The sequence below is a fragment of the Leucopleurus acutus genome, assembly GCF_964270905.1.
Source record: "Leucopleurus acutus genome assembly, chromosome: 4".
Classification (NCBI taxonomy): Eukaryota; Metazoa; Chordata; class Mammalia; order Artiodactyla; family Delphinidae; genus Leucopleurus; species Leucopleurus acutus.
Window position 1 is genome coordinate 61562474 of NC_139146.1, and position 22990 is coordinate 61585463.

Genomic DNA, 22990 nt, shown 5'->3' on the forward strand with positions numbered 1-22990 from the left:
AGTGAAATGCAAATCGCAATAGATATCACCTCATACCTGTTAGAATGCCTATTATCAAAAGAACAAGAAATGACAAATTTTGGAGAGGATTTGGAGAAAAGGTAACCCTTGTACAATGTTGATAGGAATGTAAATTGGTGCAGCCACTATGGAAAATAGTATAGAGGTACCTCAAAAGGTTAAAAGTAGAACCTCTTTTAGTTCTACTAAAAGTAGTAGATCTAGCATATGATCTAACAATTCCACTCCTGGCTGTTTATCTGAAGAAAACAAAAACAACTAGGGAGGAGGTCAAGATGGTCGAGTAAAAGGACTCGGAGGTCATCTCCCCCTAGGAACACATCGAAAATACATCTACATCTGGAGCAATTCCCACTGAAAACTAACTGGACATTGGCAGAAGGATTTGTGCAACCAAAGTTGTAAGAAACATCCATATGGAATTGGGTAGAAGGGGAAGTAAAGCAATCAGGTCAGGATCTGTACCCCAGGAGGGGACACAGAATAGGCAGGGGATTACATGGGTGGAGATCCTCCTTCGGGAGTGAGTAGTTCAAGACAATATTGGGTGCCCCAGCTTTGGGGTCCAACACTGGGAAGATGAGTCCTCTTGACTGGTCTGCAAACAAGTAGGACTAACAGGAGGTATGTAAGAAACCTACTCTGCTCATGAAGACCATACACGTGCTTTCTTACTCCCAAAACAAGGTGGAGCAAACTGAACCTGTATGGGACTGTGGCCTGTTTCCTGTGATCACCTGGGCACACCCCCCAGCCTGAGCCAAGTGCACCACCTGGCCCCGCTTGCTGCACAACACAGCTCCACACTAGGGTGAGGGCTGCCACTGTCGAGGGGAGGGCTAAATTATAAGGGACGGAGCCAGCTCCTATGGAGAATGTCATCTAAATGGGGCTGGGCAGCCAATATTGACACTTATGCAGGCAGTACGTCAGGAGCAGTCCCAAAATCTGATTGGGGCTGGGACTGCCATATCTTGCACCCAGACCCATGCTGAAGCCCCAGCCCCTCTTGCTCCAATACTGCTCCCCTCTGGAGCATAAGTAGTTTTTGTTTCTTACTTAAAACTTCTCCAGTAAATTTAGTGATGTCCAAATGACATGATGTGAGCCCATTCCTATACTGATCACTCTCCCCTCAGTGTCATCTGGGTTGCTAGTGGTCTATATTTTAATACTCTGGTGCCCAGTGCTAAAGAAAATTATCTGTGTAAAGTTGATCAGAATAAGGCTATTTTATGTCTGTCCCCTGGAAGTGTTTCTAAAATTGGAATGTCTCTAAAGAGAATAATGCTTAACCTTGGCCATTCTCTGTCACTTAAAATATTTTAGAGATGGAATATTGGGATCTTATTATTATGTTGACAAACACACTGACAATAGCTATACACACACTACTATATAAAAATAGATAACTAATAAGGACCTACTATATATCACAGGGAACTCCACTCAATACCCTGTAATGGCCTATATGGGAAAACAGTTTTAAAAAGGGTGGATATATGTATATGTATAACTGATTCACTTACTGTACACCTGAAGCTGACACAACATTGTAAATTATATGCCAATAAAAATTTTAAAAAAGATTCTTAACAATATAGAGATTTTAAATAAATATATTAAGTCCCTTGGGATAATAAGTTACTCGCTTGACAGGTCACCCCTCCTATTTTTAATTTACCCCACATGAAGAGAAATGAAGAAGAAAACTGTTCAGTAGACACTTCAGTAATAGGAATTTGATTTTCTCCTTTAAGATACCTCAATGAGTCCAGTCAGAGGAGCACAATTGAGATCTCTCATCTCCCTGTGGTCTTTTAAAATTAAAAGAAAGTTTGAAAAGTTCCTTAATATCCCTCCTATCTAAAAATTTAGTAACTACATAATTCTAATTCACTGTCCATAAATATATGTTCTTAAATTTTATTGAGATATAATTGACTAATTTGGTGTGTTTGTTCATTCAGGTGACTGTGGACTATTCATTTCTGTAAGTCTCAGTGTTATTTTCTTTACAATAAAAGTGACCTAAAACTACTTTTTTCTCATGACTCATATGCAGAGAAAGCACTTAAATTAAATTTGATTAAAATTGTGACCTGCTGGTTCATAACACAGATCTACATAAAGTCACATTTGACAGGAAATTTAAACTTAAATATCCCACTACCTTAAAATTGTTTTCAGTTTCCTTTGATAATTATTAAATACTAACAAATATGCTACCATTTGAATCAAATAAAATAATGGATTACATATATCTCTTTTGAGTTTAGCTAATTTGGAGGCTACTGCCTATAATTCAGGGGGCACCACTGTAAGTCAGGGTGATTTTCTACAAATGTCAAGAAAAAGGTATTTTCATTCAATACCAATTAATACTGGCTATCAAGTAAAGATCAGCTAAATGTTATTTTAAAACTTCTGCCTCAGTAAAATATAACAGAATAATAACTATATCATTAAAGTATAAATATTACTTGAGAGCCATACTTAAAAAAACCATAAATCTGTGACACAAAAAGTTATGCCTTCCTTATCATTTTAATTTTTCAATGTAATAGTTATCTATTGTATAATAACTTACAGCAAACTTAGTGGCTTAAAACAACAAACATTTCTTATCTCATAGTTTCTGTGGAAATCCAAGAGTGGTTTAGCTGAGTGATTCTGGCTCAGAGTCTCTCTTGAGCTTGCAGCCAGGCTCTCAGCCAGGGCTGTGGTCATCTCAGGTTGGACTGAAAGATTTACTTCCTAGCTTGTTGACACAGCTGTTAGCAGGTCTCAAAAGAAATGCTTCTAACTTCATTCATGTGGTGCTGGCAGGCTTGTCATATGGCCTTTTCTTTGGCTGCTTGAGTAACCTCACAACTTGGCAGCCAGTTCCCCCCTCTTTAGAACTACTTCAGAATGTGACAGCTGGCTTCCCCTACAGCGTGTGCTTTGAGACAGACAGAATGAGATAACACAGTTAAGACAGTGATCAGTCTTTTTAAAACCTAATAAATTCTGTTTGCTTTTAGAATTCATATTGTTAAAAATTACTAGCAACAAGTTATTAAGGGGTAGTTTTAAAAGTGTAAAAATAAAATAATATGAGAGAAAAAATTCGAAGAAAACTAATGTCAACAGTGACAGCCTATAACTTCTGCTATATTGAAACAGAGAGGAATTAACTTCACCTATTGAAGGTAAAGAGTATTAAAGTATCTGTAGACATGCTTTAAAAGAGCCACATTTAATTACTAACTGTAACTTGGAAAATCTTACAGAACACTTAGAAGAGAACTTTATAAAAAGATCCCTCACATTTTATAGCTGTAGAATAAATATATCAAGGGAAATATCTTGGATATACATTACTAAAAAGTGTTCTCACAGTCAGAAATCTACCTGGAACTCTTAGAAGACTCTACTTCAAAGGTGAGAGTAGAAAGTCATGAAAAAGTGACTTGCTTTTTCTTATTGATGGTAACTGTCATTGTCATCAAGCTTCTCTCCTATCTTCCCTAAATCCAAGACTCTGATTCCTCTTATGCCATCTCTTTTAACAAGTTTAGAAACCACTACTGTAAGTTTCATCGAAAGTATGGTATGCCATAATGTATCTTTCTTTGGTTTGTTGGTTTCTCCCTTCTTCAAATCTGGATGGATTTAGACAGTTTTTGCAGAGTGTCAGACCCATTTTTATTTTATAATCATCTTCCCCAGAGAAGACCAAGCAACTTTTACATATTCTTCTTTTCTCTTGAGATTAATTTACATGTTATAAACTATTTCTAAATGGGCTTTCTGAAGGAAAGGATATTAAAGTCATCAGAAGTTTTTTCCTCTTAGAAAAAATATTAAATATTTTGTATTAGTAAGCATAATATGAACACTGAAAATAAGATCCCCCAATTATATTTAACTGACCAATTTAGAAAGTTACTTTTAAACATTTGAAGAACCATCCAAATTCATCTTATGATTAATGGCTAAATTATTTAGTGTTGGTTAATACTTGATATACGGTAAAGAGAATATCAGTTAGTTTAGCACAGCTAAGAAATTTTTCTACTGATAAAATTGACAAAAGACACAATTGAAATTGAAAAGACAAAATTCAGGCATCAGTTTCAATTTGAAGAAGCAGAATGAAATCCCTAAAAAAAGAACATCACCTTTTGTGATTGTGTAGAGAAAAATCACCATTTCAGGAAAGTGATAAGAAGGGAACCCATCATATTGAATCAGGTTCAGACCAGTGTACCAAGACTGATTGCAGGCAAAAGCCTGCAGCTTTGGAAATACTGTAAGACTATTGTATGAAAACTCCTTTAAGATGTAAATATGTATGGCCTGCCTTTGACTATACTGTGGTCACAATAAAAGTAAATGTAATAAATGTCTGCTACTGCTGTCATTTTCATGTCTACATTTTTGGACCTGGCTTATATATATTGAAGTTACAGGGAATCTAAACATACTCCAACAGTTTTACTCTTCTAATTTGCCTTGACTTCATCCTAATAAATACTTTTTAAGATCACTGACCATGTTTTACTTATCTTGGAATTTTCCCAAAGAGATTACATTAGAATTTTACATGTATTAATTACTAAATTCAGTTTGTTGAATCAAATACTTAAATGTTAGCAATGAGCTGAGTATGGGAAAAAACATCTAAAACACCACATGTAAATAGTTGACTAAGAGTTAAATGAACTGATTTTTTAACTCAAATAAAATTTTAAAATTTAGTTAATTTAAGAGCTAACTAAATCCCATGAAAGTCGATATACCCCTAGGACTATACAAAATTCTGTGTTTTTGTAAATAATTAAGTAATCTCCTGTATATATATAATCAGAGAGTATCTCTCTGTTGACACATAAAAATACAGAAAATTATAATTACTTAATGATGTATTTTTTATTACTTAATTGCCCACACAATCCACAAAGCTTATGGAGAACCTACAACATCTGGTAAAATGAAGAGGGGGCAGCTGCTGTAATTAATCCAACTAATAAGCCACTGATAGCCTCATTGAACGCATTGCTTAATTAGGAAATGTAAGCTATGCACATAGTTTTTTCCTAAATTCTAATGGATGTACATAAAAACCTTCTATAAAAGTTTAGGTGCAAAATGCTGAATTTGTTTTTGTCCAACTTTTATTCCATCAGATTTGTCAGTTGACAGAGAAGGAACTGAGTTCTTTTAATTGTTTAAAATTCTGAGAGTAATTTTAGAAAAATCTATTGGTAAAACTAGTCTCTTCTAATTTTTTTATCCTCTAACCTCTCCTGGCAGCCCTTGATGCTTTCAATTATTTTTACATTTCGAAACTTATTCCTTCACAACTTCTAGGGCATCAAATTATTAGCAGCCCTGCCTTTCTTTCTCTTATTTCTCCTCTTACCTCAATATTTATTTTTGTCAGATAAGGATACTAGAATAAAAATGACTGCCACTAAGTAATCCTATCACTGTCATTTAACACAAAAGGGAATATTTGAACAGCAAAGTAATAGAAAGGGAATAATCTCAGATTAAACAATTGACAAACTTCCTCTTTATTTTAAAAAATGTAAGAAAAATTATATTAAAACATGTTTAATGTAGGTAAATATAAAATATTCTTCTCTAAAATATATATGATAACTAATGGTTGTTGAATGGTTACCATGTATCAAACAGCATGTTTTATATATGCTTTAGATATATTATTTAATTAGGTATATTTAATTCTCAATCTCCTATGATAGAGAAACTATTATTAACCCTACTTTATAAAAGTAGCACTCAGACAATTGATCAGTGATGAAGTAAGGTTTACAAAAATCATTTTGTCTAACTGCACAGCCTAAACTGCTGACAAGTGAATAATATGTTATTCTATTTATTGGTCCAAATTTGTCAAGTTGGGGGCATTTCGGAGAACAACATATAGTAGAGCTCAACTCCAACAACTTTTCTAATTTTAGTCATGACTTTTTCAAAAAAATCAAATTTCGCATGATTAAACTCAATTGAATGTCTGGGGTTTTTGTTTTTGTTTTTGTTTTTGTTTTCTCCAAATTTTCCAGTGAATTGAGAGACACTTATTCCAATCACTTCCCTACTTCTCTTACATTTCCATACGGGATAGAAAGTGAAAATTGGAGCGAAAGGTAAGATGTCTGGTTTTGAAATCTTCAAAAAGAGAGATAGAGGGTGATTTTCACTTTGCAGTTTCTTAGAGTTTGGGGAGATCTTTATAACTACAGCCCTTGGTAGTTCAAATGGAAAAAGGAGGACCTTCAGGTAAGGGGCCATGGTCCAGTAAAAACTACATCTCAAAAACACTAGATTGAACAATGCTAAAAATTTGATTTAAATCTATGACTCCATGCCTATATAACAAATTCAGACATCTGCTTTTGCTAAGAGAGGGAAACATCAATTTAAACATAATTATTTGATAATTTTTATACATTAGAAAATGATCACCATGATAAGTTTAGTTGCCATCTGTCACCATACAAAGTTATAACAATATTAGTTACTACATTCCCTATGCTGGACATTAAATCCCCATCACTTATTAATTTTATAACTGGAAGTTTGTACCTCTTAATCCTCTTCACCTATTTCACTGATTCCCCCACATCCCACTTCTCTGGCAACCACTAGTTTGTTCTTTGTATCCATGAGTCTGTTTCTGTTTTTTGTTAGTTTGTTTTGGCTTTAGATTCCACATAAAGTGAAATCATACCATATTTGTCTTTGTGTGACTTATTTCACTTAGCATAATACCCTCTAGGTCCCTCTTTGTTGTTGCCAACAGCAAGATTTTATTCTTTTTATGGCTGGGTAAAATTCCATTGTGTATATATACACCACATATTCTTTATCCATTCATTTATCAATGGACACATATCTTGGCTATTGTAAACACTGGAGTGCATATATCTTTTTGAATTAGTGTTTTCATTTTCCTCAGATAAATGCCTAGAAGTGAAACTACTGGATCATATGGTAGTTCTGCTTTTAATTTTTTGAGAAACGTCCATACTGTTTTCCATAGTGGCTGTAACAATTTACATTTTCACCAACAGTGTGTGAGGGTTCCCTTTTCTTCATAACTTCACCAAAACTTGTTTTTTTTTGTTGTCTTTTTCATAATAGCCATTCTGACAGGTATAAGATGATATCTTATTGTGGTTTTGATTTGCATTTCCCTGATGATTAGTGATGTTAAGCATGTTTTCATGTGCCTTTTGGATATCTGTGTATCTTCTTTGGAAAAATATCTATTCAGCTTCACTGCCCATTTTTAAATTGGATTATATGTCTTTTGATATTGAATTTTATGAGTTTTTTTTAACATATTTTAGATATTAAGCCCTTATCAGGCATATCATTTGCAAATATTTTTTTCCCATTCAGTAGGTTGCCTTTTCCTTTTGCCAACTGTTTCCTTTGCTATGCAAAAGCTTTTTAGTTTGATGAAGTCCCTCTTATTAATTTTTGCTTTCGTTGTCTTGTCTCAGAAGACAGATCCAAAAAATATTGCTAAGACTGATGTTAGAGAGCTTACTGCCTATATATTCTTCTAGGGGTTTTATGGTTTCAGGTCTTACATTTAAGTCTTTAATCTCTTTTTAGCTAATTTTTGTATATGGGTGTAAGAAAGTGATCCAGCTTCATTCTTTGCATGTGAATATCCCAGGGTGTAAGAAAGTGATCTAGTTTCATTCTTTTGCATGTGAATATCCCAGTTTTCCCAACACCATTTATTGAAGAAACTGTCATTTCTCCATTGTATATTCTTGTCTCCTTTCTCATAGATTAATTGACCATATAAGCATGCATTTATTTCTGGGCTCTCTATCCTGTTCCATTGATCTATGTGTCTGTTTTTGTTCCATTATCATATTGTTTTGATTACTATAGCTTTGTAAGATAGTTTGAAATCAGGGGTCATAATACCTCCAGCTTTGTTGTTCTTTCTCAAGATTGTTTTGTCTATTCTATACAAATTTTAGGATTATTTCTTCCAGTTCTGTGAAAAATGCCATGGGCATTTTGATAGGAATTGCACTGAATCTGTAGATTGTTTTGGGTAGCATGGACATTTTAACAATATTAATTCTTCCAGTCCATGTGTACAGGATATCTTTCCAATTATTTGGTTGTTTTCAATTTTTTCATCAATGTCATATAGCTTTTAGAGTACAGGTCTTTTATTTCCTTAGTTAAATTTATTCCTAAGTATTTTACTCTTTTTGATGCAACTGTAAATAGGATTGTTTTCTTAATTCCTCTTTCTGATAGTTTGTTATTTGTGTATCAAAATGTAAAAGATAGCTGTACATTAATTTTCTATCCTACAACTTTACTGACTTCATTATTTAAAATCGTTTTTTTGGTAGTCTTCAGAGTTTTCTATGTATACACAGTAACATGTCATCTGCAAATAGTGACAGCTTTACCTCTTCTTTTCCTTTTATTTCTTTTTATTTTATTTTATTTATTTTCCTTGTATGATTACTGTGGCTAGGACTTCCAATACTATGTTGTATAAAAGTGGTGAGATTGGGCAACTTTGTCTTGTTCCTGATCTTAGAGGAAAAGCTTTTAGTTTTTCACTATTGGATACTATGTTAGTTGTGGTTTGTCATATATGGCCTTTGTTATGTTCCCTCTATATCCACTTTGTTGACAGTTTTTATTGCAAATGGATGTTAAATTTTGTCAAATGTTTTTTCTTTATCTATAGAGATGATAGTATGATTTTATACTTTGCTTTGTTAATGTGGTGGATCATGTTGATTGATTTGTGAATACTGATCCATCCTTGCATCCCTGAAATAAATCTCACTAGACCACAGTGTATGATCCTTTTAATGTATTGTTCAACTTAGTTTGTTAATATTTTGTTAAGGATTTTTGCATCTAGGTTCATCAGGGATATTGGCCTGTAATTTTCTTTTTTTCTTTTTAGGGCCTTTGATTTTGGTATCAGGATAATGCTGGTCTTGTAGAATGCATTTGGAAGTGTTCCTTCTGCTTCAATTTTTTTGAATAGTTTGAGAGGAGTAAGTATTAACTTTTCTCTAAATGTTTTATAGAATTCACCTATGAATCTGTCTCATCCTGAACTTTTGTCTGGATTTTTTTTTTTATTACTGATTCAATTTTATTACTCATAATTGGTCTGTTCAGGTTTTCTATTTCTTCCTGATGCAGTCTTGGAAGATTGCATGCTTCTAGAAATTAATCCATTTCTCCTAGGTTGTCCAATTTTTTAGCATACAGTTGTCTGTAGTAGTTTCATGATTCTTTGTATTTCTGTGGTGTTGGTTGCAACTTCTCCTCTTTCATTTCTGATTTTATTTAGGCCCTCTCTCTTTTTCTGTTATGAGTCTGGCTAAAGGTTTGTCAGTTTTATATTTTCAAAGAACCAGCTCTTAGCTTCATTGATCTATTCAATTGCTTTTTTTGTTTTTGTTGTTCTTTATTTCACTTATTTCCACTCTAATCTTTATTATTTTCTTCCTTCCACTAACTTTGGAGTGCTTGTTCCTCTTTCTCTGGTTTCTTTAAATGTACATTTAAAAGGTTTATTAGAGATTTTTCTTGTTTCTTGAGGTAGTCTTGTATCACTGTGAACTTCTCACTTAGAACTGCTTTTGCTGTATTCCATATACTTTGGAAAGTTGTGTTTCCATTCTCATTTGTCTTCAAGGTAACTAGTTTTCACTGTTGTGGGAATTTGACATTCTTTAGCCTTTGCCTTTCAGGCAGTAGACTGCCTATATTCAGAACCTTGGGATAGTTACTTTAATATCTCTACACCCTGGGTTTCTTATTTGTGAAAATAGGGGTAATAATTATAACTACCACAGCACAATTGGCTTGTTTCATTGATTAAATAGGCTAATGAATGTAAAAGAATTAAAACAGTGCCTGGCAATTTAGATACCCAGTTAGTAAGTGGCAGGGTTGTGGTGGTGGGAGTAGTTCCTTCCTTAGTAGTTACTAAAGGGGCACTCAGGTCCACTACTCTAGCTCCAATTTAATTTCAACTGTAATCTTAGATTATTGAAGTTAAAAATATTATTCATTAATCATGACACTACTAAATCTGCTCTGCATGATAGAAAGTGGTACAGTATTTGTCTACCCAATGAGGTTTACAACTAATTGACAGCAAACTCTCTCTCTGTTGCATTTTATTTGTATTCTCCACTGTGCCTTTCACAGTTCTTAGGGCATAGCATTCTCAGAAATTACAATTTTAATAAATTTTTCAATGCTTTTTTTTTTCGGTATGCGGGCCTCTCACTGTTGTGGCCTCTCCCGTTGCGGAGCACAGGCTGCGGACGCGCAGGCTCAGCGGCCATGGCTCACAGGCCCAGCTGCTTTGTGGCATGTGGGATCTTCCCGGACCGGGGCACGAACCTATGTCCCCTGCATCGGCAGGCGGACTCTCAACCACTGCACCACCAGGGAAGCCCTCAATGCTTTTATTTGGCTTTATTCCACCCATATTTTCCCTGTCCTATTTGGATAATTCATTCATTCTAAGAACATTGTCCCTTTTTCTTGCCAAACTCATTTCCTTCAAGAACAGACTTAATGCTCATCTTGCCTACTGAGCTTTTATTAAGTAAATAAAAACTAAATGCTTTCTTTGCAAACACTAGAAGTGCTGGCTATAAAGAAAGATAGTGGAAAATTTGAGTGCAGTAAGAGAAAAATAAAGAACATCAAATTATACAGATTTAACTTGTTTCTCAAAGATTTTTAAAATGTCTTTTTGATGTGTCCATAGAACCATTTTGTATTCATCAAGCTGACTCCATTCCGCCAATATTATTTTGTGATCTTTATTCTTAAACACGTGGAATTCTGAGAGCTTTGGCGGTGAGGTGAAGGGTGTAAGGATTTTCATAAGTAAAGACCTATTTATTTTCCTCTGTCCTTACACAGAATTTATTATGTGACTGAATCATCACTTGCTCAAACATTTTTGACATGCTAGATATTAAATTTTCCTTATTTTTCTAATTATGGTGTTTATATTTAGCACTTATTAATATAAAGAAGACACAATCATAGTTCTTCTCTGACCCACTTAAGGGAATGACGTCTATGAAGCATACAATAGTCAACCTCTATTTTTCTTTTTATAAGTCATGAATTAAAGAATGGAAAACGACTTGCCATAAGTTAAATCTTATTTTCCTTCCAGTATATTATGTCAAAGCCTATATTATTTTCCCAGTGGGAGCTAATGCTAGTTGTGTCTTCAGTTGTCCAGTTTCTGTAAAGACTGTACAATCTAAAAGGCCATTTTTCCCCACTGGTAAAGTGTTTGGAAACTTTTCAGTTAATCTCGTCTCACTTCTACAAAATTTATTTTTAAGACATTTTATCATAAAATGTCAACAGTCAGGAAAAGGGATGAAATAGTTCTGAAGTAAAAAAAAAAAAATGGCTTCATGTTCTGTATTCTAAAAAAACTTTCTTCTTGCTGTAAGATAGCAAAAGCACACAGAAATTAAGTACTTTCAATGGCAAATCATTTCTAACTGTATAAGCATATATTTCCATTATGATGGTTGAAATAAAAGTAAGACAATCCTTTCCTGATTTAGTTTTCCATGGACTTTATGCAGCAACTATTTATTTTTTAAGACCTGCCAGAGTCTAACTGGCTGAATTTTTATTTTATTTAAAAGCCTCAATATCTCTGAATTTGGTGATGTTGCCATAGAGTAAATATTATAAGTATAATCAGTAATGATGAAATAGTCATAATAGTTCTTCCTTGACTAACTGCAAGATTGGAGATGATAATAACAAACTATTATCTCTTCTGCACAAATCTATGCTACTTGAGCTAAATGCGGAATTTCCTAATAAAAACGAGTCTTCCTATTCCAGATCCCTTTGCCCAGGTAGTCTTTCCTTTTATTTTATGGATAAATTTGTAGTCTAATTAATTTTCTCCTGTCTTTTAAAAGAGGCCTTTGACCATGCAATAACAAGGACAAATTTGCCTTGCACTGATACCATGGACACCAGGATTTAGATGACAGCATTAGCAAATGCAGCTTGGCAACAGGTATTTTGGAATCAAACCTGAGATTGATTTGACACTCTCTCCAAAGTCAAGCCCTCCTGCAAGAAACCCTTGCTTTCTTCTGAATACTGATACACATGGCCGGAATGTTGGCGAGGGGCAGACAGTCTAGGTAGACCAAAACAAAATGCTAGTGTCATTCTAACTACAACCTCAAAAGAGCAATTATAACAACAGTAAAGCCCCTGAAATCTCTACCATGTAATTTTTCCCTTTACTTTTAGAACCATATTTTGACCTTGCTATGTGACAAAGAAAATGTATCTTAACCATAAATCTTTAGATTTATACAGCATTTTCATTACTATAAGCCACATTTTCAGAGGCCATACTCCTTAGGTGTAATTGGTATGCTTATCTTATAAGTGCTTCGTGTCAATGGAGTAAGTTATTTTTTCCCTTTTCAAACATACATAATAAAACAACACTCAAAATTAATCTGAATAGAGCTTTAAAATTTATATTAAGTAATAAAAATATTTGTTCACAGAACCAACACTGATTAAATTCCCTACTAATCTAGTTAAATTTGTATTTATAATGTAAAATGCAGACTTACCATGTGACAAAGGTCAGAGCTAGATTCTTTCACATACTTATCTTATTTTGGCATATTTTCATCACTTTGCAGAATAATGTGAGACTGCATGTAGTTAAATACACAATTTCACACTGCTAGAAAATTATGGACCAGAAAAGGAAGCCCTAAACTGCTGACTCCACATTCAATACTGTTTTTATTAAGTACCACCAGTATTGAAAAATAATAAAAATGGTATTTATTGAACACTTACCCCGAAATTGTATATGTTACAGGACTCCATAGGCTTTATCTCATTTAAACCTCACAACAACACTATGACATAAATAATATAATTAATCCCACTCTATAGATAGAGAAATGAGAATTCAAAGATCACTGAGATGATATGTATTCAGCTAGTGGGTTCCAGAGCACACACAGCTAACCATCATGCCACCCTGCTCCTGAACATCTCATTTAAAACTAAATGGAAGCACACTGTAGAACTTGGACACTCCTTAAGTATTTTGTACCCAATTGCATGTTAAATTCATCATAAAATTCACAGAATCACACATCAGCCACAAGTTCTATCTTTTAGAACCTCCATGTACACACATGAATTTGAATCTCACTTCTGGCTCCGCACTATTTTCCTTGAAAAGTAGAAATGGTGGTAAACACAAGGGGAAGTAGGTAAACAGGGAGAGAAAATGAAGAACAAACTTATCGCCTTTTTTCTCCTCGTTTACACTGAGCCAAGCCAAGGTGGGTGATTAAGAGAGTGTAGTGGGAAATCCCAACATACTTATGCCAATGCTATTTACTATTTGGGTTTTAAACTTCAAAACTCTGATTAAACTTCTTTAGTTTATTTCCTAATGCCAGTCTGCACCAAGGCTTTCTAGAAATAGTATTTGAACAAAGCCTAACTCCTTAACTTACTGTTTTAAATGTTTTTATTGAAGCACAATATGCAAATAGAAAAGTGAACAAATAGTAAATATGCAGCTTGATACATTTTTATAAGCACCCAGATCAAGAAACAGTATTACTGACATCCCAAAGCCACTGTCATCGCCATTCTGGTCACTGCCCTTAGCAGTAAGCACTATCTTGCTTTCCAATGATGTAGATTATTTTTGTTCCATATACTTTTTATATAAGTGGAATAAAAGGTTATGTATTATATATTAACTCAAAGTTATGTTTGTGATTCCATATTATTCTATTTAGGTGAAGAATGGTCACTCTCAGTATATAATATTTCACTGTGTGAATATACAATTTTGTATTTATTTACCTACTGTACTATTTATGAGTATTTGGGTAGTTTTCAGTTAGGAGCTAATACAAATAGTGCTGCCCCTGGACTGCTAACTTTGAACTGATGATGCTCTCTACTGAGGAGGTGAAAGGGGACAATGCTGATTTCACATTACTTCCATAAACACAGTAGCTTACAATATATGACTCAGGTGATACTAGACAGCTTCAATTGTTCATAAATGATTCCCTGATTTTCACATTTGATATGTGACATTCCACCACTAGTGACCCAGTCATTGATAGTAAACATTGTTTCTTCCTAAAGCTTTAATTTTAAATGCAATCTTATTTGGCAATACCTTAGAATATTTTAATCTCTAGGGCCCAGGGATCCATGGTTATGATTCACAACAACATAAACCATCTGAAGTCGTGTGCGTTAAAATTTTTTGTGTGTATGGGTATACAGCAGACATTTCCAGTTCCCTGCCCATATCATCTTGGAATCCATTTCCACACACACCTCAGTTTACTTGAAAAATTGCAACTTTATCTGAGGTTTGTTTATAGCTGTCTGTGCACATTTGACTTGCACATAGAACAAGCCAGAAGTTCTGTGAAGTTAATAACCCCGGAAGCAGTAGCCCTTGACAAATAATGGAAGGGGATTGGTGCATAAACATTTCCATTCGTCTGTTTCTGGTTGAGATAACTCTGAGGAAGGTAGTATGCTGTCTCCAGATTTCCTCAGCAGGATTGATTTTCAGTTGCCCATAGTGATCACTGGCTCGATCATGCATGCTTTATTGGTCTCCTGCCTTCAGCTCTCTACTTCCACACTCCTCTGCCTTCACTTCCTGGGATCATCTCCCAAACAGACTTTTTGCACTTGAATCCTGACAGCTTATACCAAGTGTGTGTGTGTGTGTGTTTGCATGTGCATATAAATTTGTCTGATAAAATGCCCAGTTTCATCAAATGTTTAAGAATAACTGTCTTATCATGAATTTGTTTGCCAGATCTTTTAAAAACAGCACTTGATTCTAAAGAGAGCACTGTGAGGAGGGTTAGTACAGCAGGACTTGTTGCTTGCTCCTTGCATGTCTCCAAGGGATTCTGGAACCACAACTGATCTTTGGCCAACCTCTGGGAATTTGGCCCTCAGAAGACTCATTATGTTGATAATTGATAGTTCTGTTGTATACACCGGGGGCAACAGACCATGCCACATGAGCTTGTCAGGATTCTTTTGCACAAACATCAAGAGTGACGATGGGTACCAGGTTTCACTGTTGGGGTCTCGAGCTTTATTATCATGGCTGGTTGTGTAACAGGATGTGCTACATGACCAGCTCTTCATAAAAGCCTTCCCTCAGGAGAGTCTCCTAATATGCCCTTATAGTTTACAGACAGGGAAAAGCACATCCTATACAATGACCCCAGATGGGAGAGGACTTGAAATTGAAAAACCTGTGCTTGGCCTCCCTGAACTCTACCCAATGTATAGCTTCTTGTTGTTCTTACTCTTGTCCTTTTTCTGTACTAAACTTAACCTTGGGCATAATCTGCTATTACATCTGGTGAATGTTCCAGAGAATTGGCAACCTTAAGGGTGGTCTTGAGACCTCTGAAACAATCACCAAGTGAATTTTGGAAGGAATGGAGAGAGCAGAAATTTTGACTCCTAGGACACTTTCTAGGGAAACGCATGCCAAGGTGATAGTTTCATAATTGGGATAGAGATCTGGAAGTCTAGTGATTAATATTGATCTATTGGATTCTCTCCAAAAAGGTGCATGTAGAAGACTTTCATAAACAACTTCACTGCCTTTGCAATTCTGCTTAGGATTCACAATTAGGGTGAACAGCAAAGAAAAGTACCTGTTGTTGGTGTCCAACTATGGAAAAAGTTTGTGAGCTCTTTCCTTTTCACCATCGACAAGACCTGCAACTAGTGAAAGTGCTCATAAATGTGTTATCCCCTAAACCACCAGAACTATAGAAGTTGGAATAGTTAATACGGAAGTCAGAAAGGGTAGAAATCTCTCCTGGCTTAATTTGGGAAAAGGGAACTTGAAGAAGTTTGAGCAGGAATTTAAACAGACTAATGCGAACTAACAGAAGGACATACTGAGGGCCATTCTTCTATTAGAACTGGCAGGATAGAAAGCCACATGTCTGAGAGCTTAAAAATCACAAACATTAGAAGATGTCTCTTGACTTCCAAAGTGCTTAGGGCACTTCCAGATGACTTCCTGCATTTCAAGAAAACAAGATGAATTATACAATATTTAAAATCTAAGTTATAGAGTAAGCCTGCTGTGCTGGGGTTATAAATGGAATCATTTTGAGAAAATCTTTCCTTCTTTAGGAAACTTGCAGGGCACAGAATCATGGATTTAGACTTATTTTCAAGTTAATATCTATCACAAGAACTATCAGAAATACTTGATCAAAATAACATTTACTTTGTTAAAATCACTAACAACTTTTCTTTAGAAAAAAAAAAAATGGAGGTAGTTCAATATGGCGATGTAGATATAACCAGAACTCACCTCCTTCCGTGGATACACCAAATCTATATGCAACAATTTCCTTGGGAAAAAATCTGAAAACTAGCTGAGCAACTCCTTAACATCAAACAAATGAGAAAAAGGTCACGTGGAAATGGGTAGGAGAGGCTAATAAATAATCTTGCCATAAATCCCACCCCTGGTGCCATGACCCACAATCAGAAGCAAAAACTCACATACTCAGAGCTTCTCTCTGAGGAGTGAAGGGTTTATACTCCACAACAGGCACCCCAACCTTTAAGACGTGCACCTAAGAGACAAGCCTCCAAAACATCTAGCTTTGAAAATTAACAGGGTTTACATCTACAAGACCCAAAAGCCTGTAGCAAACTGAGAAATGGTTCTCAAAGGGCTCATGCGTGGACTCACTCACCCCAGGGCCTAGCACGGAAGCAGCCATTTGAAAAGTACACAGACTTTACGTAAGAGAGATTAATCTCCTAATCTTAAGCATTGGTTAGAGGGGCAGGGGCCTGCTGGGATACTCTCTGGAAATGGAGCCTGGTGTGCACTGTTGTCCTGCTCCCTTTCTGCCTTGCTAAAGCCAGTGGCTGTCATTCATCTTTTTTTTTTTTTTAATTCTAGACTTTTTTTCCCCTTACCTAGTGCAATCTTTAGCCTCCAAACAGCAGGCACCAGCTTCACTCTCTCCCTCTGCTGCACTCCAGAGTGCCACTATCTCCCAAAGTGGAGTATTTACACACATCTGGGGCCCTAAGATTTGCATCTGGTGACCTGGTTTTTGCAGCTGCCACCCAGGCGACACCTCTTGATCACTTGACTCTGAAGGCCAGGAAAATCTTGTATTCCCAGGTCCCACAGAACTGTAACAATTTAGAGGGACAATAGTTGGCAGACTACCACCCCCAGGGCACTGCACAGATGGCACACTGAAACACAGCCCCAGCCTTTCTGAGAAAGAGATCTATTTGCTTATCCAGAAGCTTTGGACTAATAAGTGGCAGGCTTCTGGCCTGGCATACATCTAGAGGCCTATGGAAGTGTTTTCAGGAAACAGAGGCCAGTGGATGCCATCTTTGCTCTCTCCCTCTGCCTCACTCCAGCTTGCTGATATCTCCCAGAGAGAAGCTTATAAATTTGTCTAACACCCCAATTTTTACAACTGCTGTCAGGGAATATCTCAACATTTCCTAACTCTGGTATCCAATGAAGCTTATGCTCATGGGTCCCACAGAATTGTAACCAATGGAGAAAGTGTTCTTAAATAGCTACCACTCTCAGGGCACAGCAAGAGGCAATAGACTCAAGAGCTCAGTCTTTCTGTGAAAGAGGCCTATAAGCTTATCATCATAGCTGCTGCCTGAGGGGTAGGATTCTAATTAAACACATATCTAAGGGCTGAGTTTAAATCTTTCCAGGGGTCTTGGAGGGCAGGAGCCATCTCTGTGCTCCCCTTCTGCCTCACTACAGCTCATCAGTATCTACCAAAAAGGAGCTTAAACAATCGTCTGAAGCCCAATATTTGAGACTAACACCCAGCAGACACCCTCAGATGGCCTGGCTCTGGTGGCCAGCAGGGCTAATAGTTGCAGTCCTAAAGACTGTGTAAATCTGAATATTTTAAAAGCTGCTGCCTGAGGGTGGCCTCCAATCAGCCTGAATCTAGGTGCTGACTGAGATCCTCACCTTTGGGACACTGATAGGATTTGGTACACCCTCAACTATTGGGAGCTGTTAAAAATAAAATAGGCTGCTTGGACAATCACAAAGTTTTGAGAGATAACCAAGAGCCAGGGCAAAGTTAAACATTAAGATTTATCTCCTACATGAGGTAGATCCTTCCAGACTGGGAGAGATGGCTGTTTCACCTAGTGCATAGAAATCAACACAGAGAGTCAAGCAAAATGAGGAAAAAGAGGAATATGTTCCAAACAAAAGAACAAGATAAAACCTCAGGAAAAATCCTTAATAAAATTAGATAAGTAATTTACCTGATAAAGAGTTTAAGGTAACGATCATGAAGATGCTCACTGAACATGGGAGAAGAGTGGATGAACACAGTGAGAACTTCAACGAAATGAGAGAAAAATATAAGAAAGTACCAAATAGAAGTCATGGAGCTGAATAATACAATAATTGAACTGAAGAATACACTTGAGTTGTTCAAAAGCAAACTAAATGAAGTAAAGATAGATCAGTGAACTCAGAAACAGCACACTGGAACTTATTAAATCTGAGCAGCAAAATGAAAAAGACAGTGAGAAAATCAAAGCAAATCAAAAGAAATTATCAACAAAATGAAAAGGCAACCTACTGAATGGGAGAAAATATTTGCAAATCATATATTTGATAAGGGGTTAATATCAAAATATTTAAAGAACTCATACAAGTCAATAGCAAAAGAAGAAACAATCCAATTTAAAAATGGGTAGACAGGCTGAACAGACATTTTACCAAAGAAGACATACACAAGGCCAACAAGTTCATGGGAAAATGCTCAACGTCACTCATCATCAGGGAAGTGCAAATCAAAACCACAATGAGATATCATCTCACACCTGTTTGAATGATTATTATCTAAAAGACAAGAAAAAACAAGTATTGGTGAGGTTGTGGAGAAAAGGAAACCCTTCTGCACTGTTGGTGGGAATGTAAATTGGTACAGCTACTATGGAAACCAGTATGGAGGTTCCCCAAAATATTAAAAACAGAACTACTACATGATGCAGCAATTCCATTTCTGGGTATTTATTCAAAGAAAATAAAAACATTAACTCAAAAAGATATATCACCTTCATGTTCACTGCACCATTATTTATAATAGCCAAGATATGGAAATAACCTCAGTGTCCATTGATGGATGAATGGATAAAGAAAACATGGTATATATACAATGGAATATTACTCAGTCATAAAAAAGAATAAAATCTTTCCATTTGCAACAACATGGATGGACTTTGAGGATATAATTGTAGGTGAAATAAGTCAGAGATAAAGACAAATACCATATGATCTCACTTATAGGTGGAATATAAAACAGTTTTTTAATTAAAAAAGAAAAGCTCACATATACAGAGAACAGGTTACCAGAGGCAGGGCTGTTGTTAGGCTGAAATGGGTGAAGGGGATCAAAAGTTACAAATTTTCCATTATAAAATAAGTAAGTCGTGGGGATGTAATGCACAGCATGGTGACTATAGTGAATAATACTGTGTATATTTGGAAGTTGCTAAGAGATTAAATTTTTATTTTTTATTTTTCAGAAGATTCTTTTATTAAAACTGGGTGACATCGATAAGGGGACAGTACAAAAAAAATTTTGGTCCATGAAAAAAATATAATAATTCAATTAATAAAAAGTTATCTTCAGGGACACTGTGTAGGAGTGCTGAGCTTCCTTCTCATGGTTCCAGCCCCAGGGACAGAGGTTGTCTGTCCAGTGTCACTCTGGGGAGAACCTTTCAAGGGAGGGGTGGGATAATGACAAGAAGGGGAAGACAGGGAGGAAGTTCTGCTGTCCCCAGTGTGGGACAGTCAGGGATACAGGGCTGGGGGATGTGCTTGCAGAAGCCTGAGGAGGGGGTGGGGAAGCAGGGGCTTTGTCAGTTCTGCGGGTTTAGAGCCCATGCTGAACGGAATTCCCCCTCTGTGCCCAGCTGTCTCCCACCCTGCTGTGTTGAGTCTGCGAGCCTGGGATATGCTAACTCAGGGGTGATACAACCTGGGAAGAAGAATTTGAGGCTCTCCTGGAAAGATGCAAAACCATCTCAGTTGCAAGGGGCCAAGATCACAAGGTCCTGCTGCTACCTGAGGGGTCTGAAGCTTTTGAGGGCAGGGGCTGGGTAGTCACAATCCTGTGAGGCAGGGAGAGGGAAGAGTCAAAAACCCAACTCAGAGCTATTCTCCAGCCTTAGGCGCTTTCACTCCTCAGTGCCCTAGAAGTCACCAGTGGGTGTCAACTGGGCAGACAAGGGACAGGAAGACAGGGATGGCCCAGGGCTTTTACCCGTTTGATTTTAGGCCTGTTTCTCCATGAAAGGATGGGGGAGGCAGGGTGGAATGAATGAATGAGTCACACCTCCAAGCAATAGCAGAAAGGAACAGCCTCTGCTGGCAATGACAGTACCCTAGGTGAGGACCCTTGGGGCTCTGACAGAGAAAGGCAAGATTCCCCCACTCAAATGCCCTGGGTTAGGACAGATAGGAGGGAATCCTAAAAAGCAGCTACAGGGAGTGTGGTGAGAGGGAGCAATACTAAGAGAACTAACTCCAATATTGATGTGGACCCCCTACGAGGGAGTAAGAGAAGCACTGAGACAGCAGGCCAATCCAGAGGGCTGCAGACTGACCTGGGGCTCAGTGGAGCCCAAGATCCAGGATTCCTTTAGTGCTAGAGGGCAACAAGTGAAGGGACAGTTTGCTCCAAACCTGGGAAGGAAGGAAACTGGATTCTGTTGTCAGGAAAGCCAAGATCAACTAGCTTAGAGAGTGCCCCCAGGCCTGAGTCTCGGAGAAGGGGCTAAAGCTCCCAACTCCCGGGTCTCTGAAGGGCAGGATCAGTGTAGCTGGTCCCCTTGAAGACCACTTGGCCTTAGGCCCAATCCATTCAATGCACTGATTACCACTACAGGTTCTCTCTCTAATACTATCTAGAGGTCCTATGCAGACCAGGGGAGGGTACAGGCACATGGGAACTTTGTGGGGCAAAGGGAAGCTGGGGGTAGGAAGGGATGGGGTGGGAGAAGAGGGTAACAGGTGTCATGTGAGACCCTCTTCATTCTGGTGTTGTCCTAGAACCAACGGCATCCCCTGGAAGGCCCCAAGCAAGACCAGGGAAGGTGCTATGAGGCAGGCAGCACAGGGCCCAAATTAAGAAATCGGTGCAGCCAAATCAGGGCTGTGGGAGAAGCCCTATGTATTTCGGATTCCCAGGGCTTGCTCTAATTCTTGTCGTCTCTGCTGCACCTTGGAGCAGAAGCATCGGCACACGGCCTCCTGTGCCCAAGGCTGGAAGCAGAACTCAGCTCGGTGCTCTTCCTCTGGGTTACCCACCACATCAGTCATAGTCTTGAGGTCCCGGCACTGGGACTGAAGCCAGTCACTGATGAAACCCTGAGGGTCTCTGGCAAAGCTCAGCATGAACTCTCGCTGGGTCTTCAGCTGATTGATAGTTTCTATTGTCTCATGGATCTTGTTGTCTAGAATAGCAATCTCCTGCTGGCTGGCAGTAGACAGCAGAAAAGAATTCATCTGGGTCTTCAAGGTATCATCCACTTCCACATCAATGTCCTAACAAGCTGTCTTTTTCTGATCATTCAGGTCAACACTGATGACGTGATTAATGATGATGGGCTCTGGTGGCATAAGCAAGGCGTGGAGCTGTTGGGGGGTCTCTGAAAACTTCATAGGTTGAGACTCAAAGATCTGCTGGAGGTACTTGTCACAGATACCAAACTCCTGCTCATGTGGGCCCTGGAGCTTATGCGTCTTAATATATTGCCACAGTGCTTGAATGATCACTGGACGGGTCCGGGTGTGGATGCCCAGCAGCAGAGCCAGACGAGGGTCTAATTTAAACTGAGGAGGCTGGTAATCCAGCATCAGCAGGACAGTACACCGTACATTCACATGTCCTGGCCACTTCACCTGGAAGCCATCTGTCTCCTGGGTAGTGGCGGTCCTGTGCCATTCCACCAGATGGTTATCTGGCCCATACAGGTCTTTGTCCAGTTCGATCACCAAGGACTTAAAAAAAGAAGAGAACTTCCTCTTTTGTTTGGTGGCATCATATTTGGACAAGGCTGAATCCTCCAGGAGCCGTCCTTCCACCCGAAGCTCCCAGGAAGCCACCGTCCCTTCCCCATCCTCAGCATCTGACTTAGCCGGATTGAAAGTGTTAGAAATGAAAATTCGCAGCTTCCGTTTTTTCTTGATGGGACGTTCCAAGGCTTCCTGGATATCTAGCTGTTTCCTCATGATAGTCTGGTCCAGTTTCCTTTCAAAAGCCAAGAGATCCATATAGGCCTGGGATTCTGGTACCAGTTCACGAATCCTTTGAGGTAGAATTTTGTCAGCCATCTTCTTTTTCTTTGCATTGTGGTTCCGATTTTGGACCGCCTACTGCTGGACCTGCTGGGTCTGCTGAGGTGCAGGTCTCTTGAGGGACTGGTCCATCCCTGACTGGGCCAGGCCAGGTAGGACTGAAGGTTTCCCCCCATAGCCAGGGGGTCCCATGGAAGGTCCCTGAGGTGTCATTCGGCTGCCTGGTAGCATACCTGGTCTCGGATAGACCGCTCCGGGCATCGGGGAGCGGTACAGCCCTTGACCCGGCGCCGGGCCCATTCGCACCGGAGGCCCCGGAGTCCCGCCCAGACCCAGGGCAGCCGCCGTGCCCGCCCCTCCTGAGTCTCCAGCGTCGCCGCTCGGAGCCACAGACTGGAAACCCCCCCGGGCCACCATCTTTCCCAGAGCCGCTGCTGCAGCTGCACAAACAACCGGAACCGGAACTTCCCGCGACCC

At 38.1% G+C, this 22990-nt stretch overlaps 1 protein-coding gene across 1 annotated transcript; it reads right to left on the reverse strand.

The window, feature by feature from the left end:
• Window positions 1-21382: 21382 nt before the first annotated feature.
• Window positions 21383-22930, reverse strand: LOC309961074 (SWI/SNF-related matrix-associated actin-dependent regulator of chromatin subfamily D member 1-like; the record flags this gene model as incomplete). The annotated part of the gene is given in 3 exon segments (XM_082838113.1): window positions 21383-21760; window positions 21764-22588; window positions 22592-22930. Coding segments are annotated over 3 exon segments (1542 nt in total).
• Between the last annotated feature and the right edge of the window lie 60 nt (window positions 22931-22990).